Source organism: Saccoglossus kowalevskii, chromosome 11 (genome assembly GCF_978046115.1).
Source record: "Saccoglossus kowalevskii chromosome 11, keSacKowa6.1, whole genome shotgun sequence".
Lineage (NCBI taxonomy): Eukaryota > Metazoa > Hemichordata > Enteropneusta > Harrimaniidae > Saccoglossus > Saccoglossus kowalevskii.
Genome location: NC_140651.1, coordinates 13946047 through 13957179, shown reverse-complemented (window position 1 = coordinate 13957179; position 11133 = coordinate 13946047). Strand labels below are relative to the sequence as shown.

The 11133-nt window shown below is 34.3% G+C and overlaps 1 protein-coding gene across 1 annotated transcript; it reads right to left on the bottom strand.

The window, feature by feature from the left end:
* Positions 1–3899: 3899 nt before the first annotated feature.
* On the bottom strand, positions 3900–10722 carry LOC144352395 (macrophage mannose receptor 1-like). Its single transcript, XM_085505215.1, has 9 exons — positions 10701–10722; positions 10374–10535; positions 8279–8551; positions 6821–7040; positions 5961–6178; positions 5284–5385; positions 5056–5166; positions 4245–4289; positions 3900–3947 (listed from the first exon to the last, which is right to left on the bottom strand). Exons 1-9 carry the CDS (start codon positions 10720–10722, stop codon positions 3901–3903), a joined length of 1200 nt encoding a protein of 399 aa, XP_085361341.1. The 3' UTR covers position 3900.
* Positions 10723–11133: the final 411 nt, after the last annotated feature.

Here is an 11133-nt window from a genome sequence, read left to right as displayed (position 1 = left end):
TGAAGATAGAGGTGAGAACTTCCCCTTCGCGTATTTTTTTAACTACTAACAGCAAAACGTTGTTGATACCTAACCTAGTTCAAAATCAATTGCATCACCAATATAGTCGTTCATAGTCGATCATATATTCTGCGATATTTTGAGTTAAAAATACAATGAACCCTTACTAACACACTGAACATAAACTGAAAATTGAGGAGTTAGGAAGCGAGGATTGTAAAGCCAACATACAAACATCTACCTCTATGTAGTGGTAAGAGTTATACGAATTGTTTACTCGTATCTTTCAAAATTAAAATAAATTAATTAAATTAAATTAAAATTAATTTAAAATTTATATTTAAATAATCCAGATTAGTTTTCCTGTCATTACAGGCTATTGGAAGCAACGCTTAAAAAACACTGGTTGCTGTAGACATATGGAGAAGCACGTGATTCTACTCACATCTAGAATACTTACAGCAGCAATGGGATGGATTTTAACTACGAGATATCATGATTAAACTACAAATTATTTTACGAATGTTTTATAATTGAATATAACTAAAATATACTGTATTATATTGTAGCATTATCAATACCAGTGGATTTTATGACGTCATTGCAGCAGATTATTCGCGATAATGTATCCCATTATTGAACATCAAGGCCCTGTGCCATGGATATGAATACAAATAATAATAATGAACTCCCCGCCAACCCATACTGGACTCAAGCACACTTTGTGTGGCATATATGTACTCGACATTCGCCTCGTGCATATATGTCGCACAAAGTAAGCTTTCGCCCAATATGGGTTGGCGGGTCGGTCATTATTGTTTAAATATTACGCTAGTATACTTTTGTTATGTTTATCTGGTGATTTTTGTGTAATTGATATCGTTAGACAAGAAAACCAACTTTATTGTATATAGTATCACATGTTCAAAAAGTGCATAGTTTTGTTTCTATATGTTGACCTTGTAGCATGGTGATAATATTTACAATTCATAGTGGACATGTTCGGCTACGCGTTTTAGGCTAAGGTGGGAAATAACGTAAATAATAGTACGGTCATTGCAGACGCGCGGCTTCTTGCGACATATTATGTGTGTTTTTTGTGGAAGCTGCAGACGTGTAAAATGAATATTTTGTAAAGTTATAAGAGATATTATATACAATTCGAGTGTTATAAACATTGTTTCACGGCCAAACATAACTATATCAATTATGTCATTGCATCTAGCCAAAAACGAGTCATGCCGTAACAAATCTGAAATTAAAATTCTAATAATGTAATCATTGCAAAATATGCGCCTCGCGTGATGCCTAGCCCGACAGTGTTCCCAACATTCAGCGTTTGCGTTCACGTAAAGCGCACAGCCGTATCTGTCTATTAATGAGCTCATGTATTGACATCAAGTTGTCAACACCTTACCTCGTACTATGAGTATTTCAGTGAATATATGATTAATCTTTGAACTGGATGAATTAGATGTTGAAATCCATTGGTCTATGTCTAACATGAAAATGCGATACCGAGATTCATAGTCATTTATTTTTTGTCTTCAGAGAATAGTTATTCATTATCACAATATAAATCATATTTAAGTTGTCACTCATTTACACTCCTTAAAAACGCTACAAAATATGCATTCACCTTATTCTCAGGTGATGACAATATTTTATTTTCGTAAATGTAAATCGAAACTTCCCACTGTTTTATTATATACATTGTACTTCAAGATTATTTTCTGCTTAGATAAAACTGATATGACTCTCAAACAGACATTTCATGTGAAAAAACATACATGAAAAACAATCACAATTCCTGGAATATGAATTAATTAATTATTCACGTAATCATTATTTAGGAAACTCTTTCATTCATTTAAGAATAACTCTTGTGAAATTGTTGCTAATAATTACATACACAGATATATTTTATAAAAATCATTATAATCAAAATGCAGTAAAATAAAATTTCGTTTTACAAGCTGAATTTTTTTCTTTCTATTGTACAATCATGTATATAACAGGTATGTATAACAAGAATGAATAAATCGTTTATTATTGGTATTGCATTTCTTTTCTATAATAGTACGTCATTCAACAAATAGCTCATAAAATATACTTCTTAACCGACGACACTTTCGATGTAGATATGAAATTGTCGAAGAAAAACTTGGCGTTACCTTAGAATAATTGAATTTGTAAGCATACACCTTAGACAGACGTGCTTAAGCAAAATTCTAAGTTTAAAATTATCAAGATATATTACTGGGAGTGAACTTTTTCTAAGAGTACTATTCCGAGGAATAAAATGTATACATAATACATATATATTAAAAAGTAATGGGAGGAAATAATGCTAAGTAATAAATAATAAATAACTTAACGAACGATGTGAGAAGTTTCCCCATAATTAAAATACAATTTACATAATTAGGTAGTTATTGCCCTGTCAATTAGTTTTCTAAACAAGTATCGCTAGGTAAAATGCTTTAATTGCACCAACAGAAATATACAGGACTATTATACGACAATTATTACACAATAGATTTGTTTAATGTACATCTTTGGTATCAACTTTCAATTAATTCTGTTTATAGTCATTCTTTCGAGAAGTTTCAAGTGAAGGGTAAACCGTCATGTGGTATTAACAATAATGAAAAATTATCGAAATCGTGATCAATTCAGAGGAATCGAATGTACAGTACTGTGCGCTTCGCCGATGTACGTGAACGGGTCTGTCCGAGACCCCACAGTCCGACAGAACGTAACGATGGTTGGAACAAACAGTTTCTTGGGGTTAGCATTCCAATCACCAATGACATACAAACTGTTATTAATCCCACAATCGTTAATTATACTATTGATTTACGAGAGATTTGTTAATACTCTCAATTTGAAGATGAAGACAGAATGCTGATATTCAGTGTAACACATGTATTGCCAAAGCTTCTTAGGGGGATGTAAAACAATTTCCTTCAGTCTATGGTTTGGCATCCATCCTAGATTTCTGAAAAAATTACCACAATTCGAGGCATCTGTTTCTACTGAGTGATTTAATTGATCAACTTGTTATATTACATGTATGACCGAAGCTGAAAAAAAGTTTGAAAAACAAACCTCTGACGTCATAGTAATTCCTTGCTTGTATATGCAATGGGAAATGTATGCCGATTTGGTCAAATCAAAATTCACGTATTTGAACATTTGTATTTTGTAAAGTTTATAATATAATAATTTTCCTTTTGTATTTATGTGAAATCCCACACATCAAACACACAATTTACAACTTACGGGTCTTGCGTTCTGAAATACTGATAAGTAGACTGACTAACAAGATCTGTACTTGTGAACAGCTGTTCAAATAATTTACATTCCCTGGGTTCCCTAGTATCCCCAGTCTTGTAATGAAAGCTGCAACACCCATCTTCGTTCAGGCAGGAATGTGCACAGTGGATTGGAGTAGTTTCCAAAGTTTCTTTGAGCGGAACCGTTGAACTATCCACCTTCATGTCTCTTCCTTCCATGTAAAACAGTCCTGTTCGCTTATGTTCGTTTCTGCTGATTACATAATTTACATCTGAAATAGAGGCGGAATATACATCGCAGTATGTTTAAAAACGTATAGCGGAAGAATGTGTCACAGATGTCCATTTAGGCACGCGGATACACATAATTTCCATTTTCTTTCCCGGCCATTTATAAGTGTGTCCGTGTCTGTTGTAAATTCAGGTTATAGACAAAATGTATTATAACAACCTTAAAAGAAAAAAATACTTCTGCTCCTAGTTTCATAACGGTAGTGGCACCAAAATCTACTCAATAACTTGATATATTTGCATTCCTAATGTTTGCAATTCAACATGAGCACTACACTATAGACTTATCCCGGTCACTGGTCACTGGAGTTTACTTACTTTGAGTAGTTGGTTCAGTTGCTTCAGTCGTGGTAAGTACTGAAAAAGTGAGATTTGTACACACAGATATCATCATAAGGCTATTCTTATGGGGTTGGGAAGTTTGAAGTTAAAAACATTCCGCCAATATTTAGAAAAAATGCTCAATCACGATCGCATTGTGCTGAAACATATCAACAATTGTTCCCCAACTAATCGGGTTATGTCAGAGATATATTTATTTAAATCATTGAACAGAATATTAGAAATGAATATACAATAATTCACATAAACATATATAACTGGGTTGCAATACGTATTACATTAATAGTTCTTTATGTATACATTTGTATTTACCTTGACTTGTTATTTGTTCAGTTGTTTGACCAGGTGTTGTGGGTGCTGGGTGAGAAAAAGAGAAATATGGTGGACGACTATTACTGATTACAATACTATACATAACAGGGGATTGTCTTTGATGAATACAGTATAATTGACTAATATAATAATCATATAAATTTAAATTACACATGCAAATTTTTCATGTCGATGTTAGTTGAAGAGAACAGGAATTACAAAATGGCACCCATTGCATTATAATTGCACTTACTCTAACAAGTGGACACTATATACGTTCGTGTTTGGGTATGTTCAGTTACTTATTGTAACATATATACCACCATACATTTCTTTTCACTATATTCCACTTTCAGTTACTGATTCAGTAATCGATAAAAGTAAAAATGTCGAGACTTTAAAAGCTACGCGTTATTTTATCAAAATGTATGCAATTGTCTTTCAATGATCAATCAATGTTTTTTGGGTAATTTCAATTTTAATTTCACTGTTGGAATAATATAAAACGAATACCACTAAATGTTAAATCCTCTTTAATAATTTCAAGTAAGTCTACAATAAATTATTTCTTTTATAATAAATCTAAACAAGAAAATACAAAATAAAATAGATAAATGAATCACGCGTTTGCATTGAATACAATTGCAAATTATAATGCCATAAACGTGATAAATTAGCTAAGTTAGTGCAATTTAAATATGTTAATGCAGTCGACCATGTTAATATATGCATCCAAAATGATGATATGGAGACACATTTAATGGCAAATATCATGTCCCACTACGATAAATCGTGTTCTGAATATTCTTACCCCCAACACAGTCCAGAGATATTGGGTTGTACGGGTAATTCGGCAGTGGACAAGAACAAACTCCTCCAGTACATGTTCCGCTGTTTTGACAAGACTTATCAGCCTTGCACACTGCAAAAGAAGTATCTATATTTAAAAGTGAACATTTGTCATATATTCACGGATCGTGGCGTATACACTTTGAATGACAATACAATAGACTTATACATAAAAGAAAAACATTGTTACCTGTACAGTGATAATCGTTATCATACAACCAATACCGCTTGCAGCCACATACACCGATTCTACATGTGCCTTGAACACAATCAGCATCAGTTGAACACACATCTAAACATAGTATACAATAATAGAATTAAACTTTATCATGTTAGTTTTGTCAATCCTACGAATAATATCGTCCGAATTGCTGACTATCCATGGCTGTCCCTTACAAACACGTGCGTGACTGTGTTATGAAAAGCTGCATTTGATTTTTGGATAATTTAAATGTTTTGCGGGCACACGAGATGGGTGGGTCTTTAAATCATCGTTCCTGTATCAATTCCAAATTGAAACTAATTTATTTTTGTATTACCTCATAGTCAACTGATACAAACATGCAACTTCTTGCTCCATTCATCAGAACCCCGACCATTTTGTTAGATTTCGACGATTTTAAATAATTTTAACAGTTTATGGTGGAAATTCTGCCAATGTATAATACTGAAGCTATTGATGAATTAATGAACGTTATATTCCATGCCCAGTAGGTATACACATACTATTAAACGCAAACAAATCAAATACATTTAAATGCAGATTTTTCTTGAACGTTATTAATTACACACACTAACTAACATGGTAAAGTCATCAAAGTTACAAATATAACTTTTAATAAGAAACATCTAAGCACAAATTCTAACCTGGGATAGGGTGTAACTTGCACCACACATTCTTATTTGTATCACACTCTGTCTCCTTCCAGCGACCACCGTATAAGACTGACATATACAGACATCTGTTGTCTGAATCATGCACTACAGTTGGATGCATATTAATAAATGTGGCTGGAGTCAGTCTATCCGAAAAACGATATTCTTCATCGAGATCCATGCAGTTTTGTCCTATCCATGCTGTGTTGCTTTGAATACAAAACGTGTATACTATATACAACTTTTCATTAGTGTCTTTACAATATCAGATTTATTAAATTAAAAATTTACTACACGAGTGTAAAAAAATCTTATATGTCGCAGGGCAAACGAGTTTGGTATTCTCTTTATCCCATGCACCCATTTCGTAGCTTCTCAAGGCCAAACTCGTATTCAAGATCGTAAAACATTGCCGTTTGTTTACCTTATTGCAATTACGACATATATTGGGAGTCATCATTATTAAAGGCTTAGGGAAGTATTAGTGACATAATTACTGATGATGAGGTGTTGACGTCAATTCAACCGTAGCTGTTTCACAATATGGGATGATTCACCACTGGAAAGAAACAATTTCGGGGCGGCATGGAGAAGTTGAAGTTGGGATAATTTGAAATGACGTATCACATATACGCTGTTATATATTACACATGTGTTGTTGCCTAATAATTCAAGAAATATTGTGTAAAACCAGCAATATCCCGAAATATTTGCAGAATATCGGCAAAGATCAACACATGTGGATACTACACATGTAGGTTCATAACTAATCCTAAAAACGAAATTCAATTCAAAGTACTGATGTCATTTATTCAGTGAACATTAATTATTTCATGTCATATGTGACTTACTATGACGTCTTTATTGCAATCTCTGCGTAAAGTACATCGTTACCGAGTTCGTCCATTACATCCATCATTGTGTTGTATGGGTCAAAGTTGCAAAACATTGGACCACTTGCTTGACTCCACGACGCCGAACTTATTAGTGTACCGTAACAGAATCCTGATCTTGGATTCAGTACTGGCTCATTATCAGCTCCCATGTCCCATGGGTCGACATATGGACAGGCTAAATTACAGAAAAATGAGAGATATATTTGCAGACTTAATCAAAGTAAGCTTAGAAAGAAATCCCGTGTGCTGAGAGTATTGGAGACACATTCATAAGTTAATTCAAAATTACTTGTATTTGAAATATTGATGGAAAAGCAATTATGCTATGCAATTCAGGAAATTATTATGTACCAAGTTTCATTGGAAATTATGAATTAATATGCTAATTAGGAAATCAATATTAACAAATTTTAACCCAAAACTAATCAGATTTGTACATTGTCCTAGAGCATATATGTACCAATTTTCATTGAAATGTAATAAATAGTACTTTAAGCTTAAAATTGGATAATTATGCAAATTAGGTAATTAATATGTACAGATTTTAACCCAAAAATAATCAGGGGTGTCTATTGTCTAAGAGCATCTATGTACCAACTTCCATTGAAATGTGATAATTAGTACTTGAGATAGCAGTGTGAAAATTGAAAATTGGTTAATTATACAAATTAGGTAATTCTTATGCATAATAATTCACCCCAAACGAATCATGCCTCTGTATAGTCCTAGAGGATCTATGTACCAAGTTTCATTGAAATATGATGACTAGTACGCAATATATTAGTGGAAAAGCTGAAAATTTACTAATCATTATGCAAATTAAGTAATCATTATGCACGGATTTTTACACAAAACTAATCAAATCTGCGCATTAGTTCAGAGCATCTGTGTACCAAGTTTCATAAAAATCCATTGATGGGTTCTTTAGATATCGGTGTAACAGTCATGGAACAGCTGAAAATTAGGTGATTATCATGCAAATTAGGTGATTAATATGCATGGATTTCACCAAAACCTAATCAACTCTGCGTATTGACCTAGAGCATTTATGCACCAATTGTCATCAAAAACCGATATATGGTTCTTGAGATATCATTGGAACAGACGGGCATACACACGCACACATACATACATAAATACAGACAAACTAACTTCGCACACGGGAGTGAAAAACGAAAGGTTAGTATTATTTTTGCAAATGCACAGGATGACTCATTGCCTATCATATCCTAATGTAAAAGCTTACGATTACAAGTCATGGGCTGGTATAAAATTCATCTTTTCGCTGAACGTCATCACTCTGATGTATTACATCAAATGTATGTCTATAAAACACGTGACATGTATTTATATACATGAACCCGTTTTGAGATAATAAATTGTGAATTTTTGTAAGAAAGTGTGACTACTCACGTTTAATATCGTCCTCTCGTAGCCACGCTGAGGCTTGCCTTGCGACCTCTGTGTTGATATCTACAATTCCGTCGCTGCAAATATATCCTATCTGCTCCCCACAATCAGCGGCGTACCAATGACCAGTGTCGTCCTGCTGTACACAGTTCAGGTCAACAGCTATTCCTGGTTGGCCCATAGCCCAAGGAATCCAGCTAACACTACTGCCACTTAACCACACCCACGTACCATCGTCTTTCCTAGACACACCTACCCAAGCCCTGGTCGAAATTCCTGGATTTAAAAGAGTGAGAATTGAATTACCTCACATACATTAGTATTGGGTTTCACTGACTGTAAGGGCTTTGGTGTTGTGGCCAACATGTCGACTGTGTATTGAAGGCAATCACGTTACGTTGAAAATCCATACGATCCATATTGACTAGCTTAATCCTGTATTTACCACAGCGTATGGCAATACAAATGAAAATTCCGTGTCTCCCAGTTATTCGGTGAACTCTTTTATATACAAAAATGTCAGCACTTTACATATGGAACACGTTTAAGACTTATTTTTTGAAATTCCAAATTTCGGCCTGGTATACGCGTATTGATAGTACTGTAGAGCCAACAACTTTTAAGAAAGTTTCATACGTCAGTGACTATAATTGCTTGATATTTCTGACAATTAAGAAAAGTGATGTTTCTTTGCTGAGCTAGTAGCAGACAACCATCACATGGAAACAACATTCATAAGTACTTATGATATGAAACTACTCCCCCATGTTTGTCATTGTAGCACCACCTAGATAGGTGTAAACATTTGTGAACTATTATTTGTGTATTATCGCGGTTTACTATTTGTCACAATAGATATTTAGTGCATTTAATGGACGTTGGAGGCCAATGTAAACAAGACAACGGCACGCGCAAATAACAAAGTAGTTCCATCAAATCTTGGAAAAAGTGAACACCATGCTGATAGTTATTCGACAAGTATAATTCATTAATAACAAAAAATCAGCATACAGAGTTGCTGTACATCAGAAGGACATTCGAAATATTGTACAATGGACAGTCGTGTATCGGAACTGTGATTGCCACAACCAATTTGCATGTATGAAGTTAAGTGGATGTAGTAAAGTTGCTCGCATCATAACCCCATGAATTATTTATAACATGGGTTAAGAAGTCTTTAGTCAAGTTAAACATTTTCATCTTTATAAAGAAAAATAAGCAACCTATAAGAGAGTCAGTTTCGACATGTTTTACATAATGTACCATATTAGTTTGTATAACTTCACCAGCGCATCGACCATACGACGATAGCCGTAGACGTTTACAGCTGAATACGTGAAAGCAAGAAAACCAATCATACAATTGCTCTCCGTATTCAGTCAATGTTTAAGGCAGTAAATAATTGCATTGGTTGAAATAAAATTGTTAAAGTCAGATGAGTCTGGTTTGGATTTAATACCTATAACGTTCCATAACAAAAAGCGCTAGCGAATAACGAGCCAATTTTCGAGTTTTGACTGCTGTAAGAGCTGCAACTCGTGTTTCCACTTGTTTGTGATTTTGTTCTGCTTGTCTCGAGCGACGTTCTTTGAGAGACAAAAAGTCATAATCTATAATTATAACTAGAGTGACCGATTTGAAGTATTCCCTTTGTCATTGAAGACGTCTAAGAAATTTCCCAATTCCGATGTCTACCTGTTGTGATGCAAGTAATATCATTTTGCCCTCAAAGGGACGAAACATAACGAAAACAGGTCGCGTTTGGCCTGATACTGGTCTATTAGGTACGCATTTTTTTTATTTATAATTTCTTTGGGACAATGACCTTATATAAAGTTAATTAAACGGGAGCAAAATATAATTTATAACATCATGGCATCTGTACGTAATTTTAAGATAAATGTAGGTCTATTAAACTTTTTAAAAAACATGCTCACGGACGAATGATTAAAGAATCGTCTCGCGCTGAAGTGGGCGCGCCCAGTGACAGTAGAAGTCATTCTTTCGAAAAAAGTGAGTGTCCTGATGCTTTGATACATTTCGTATTCAAATATAAGGAAATGTACACGTCTAGAAAGTATTACCGGCTGCTACTTACCTGTAAGTAACGCAACGTCTCCCTCGGCATTATATATCACTAAATGACCTCCAACAGAAATACAAGCACTGTTTGCAGCCAACCAATGCTTAGGTGTAGAAAAATACCGGTAACAACCACCGGAAGCTGGCGCCTCCGTCCAATCGGGGTCGCAAACACCATCTGCGAGTAGGGAACATACAAGGCGACTGGGATATTACAAGGATGCGGTTCACAAAACAAATTCACACAATAACAGTTCTAAAATGATATGGTGTTTTTTTTTTCTGAAAGGGAGATTATGCACCGTATCCGCTAATATTAACACACCACAAATCGCAAGTTTACTTTCACCAGGAAATCCAGCCATTTCGAGTACATTCAAGAATCCTCCTGAGTCGCTACTTAACAACGTAGTCGGCGAATAATTCTGTGTATGACTACAGTAAATGACCACAGGAACACACATAACCCTTAGATAATGCCAAACAATGGTAATTCAGTCTTATTTACTAGTCTTACGATCATAGGCGGCATCTAGCCTAGTTTCTAACAGCTTTGTCAAACGTTAAACAGGAGTGTTGTATATTTCATACTAAACCAAGTGATGCATAGTTATCTATTTTATAAATTATCCAAAATATATTCAAGTCAAGTCAATTAGTCTAGACGATGCTATTCAAATAAAATAAAATAAATGAAAATGTCTAAATTTAAAATTATTGCTCACAAATTTAGACATTGCTACTACTTCTACTAACCGTTTGTGAGAAACAATTTC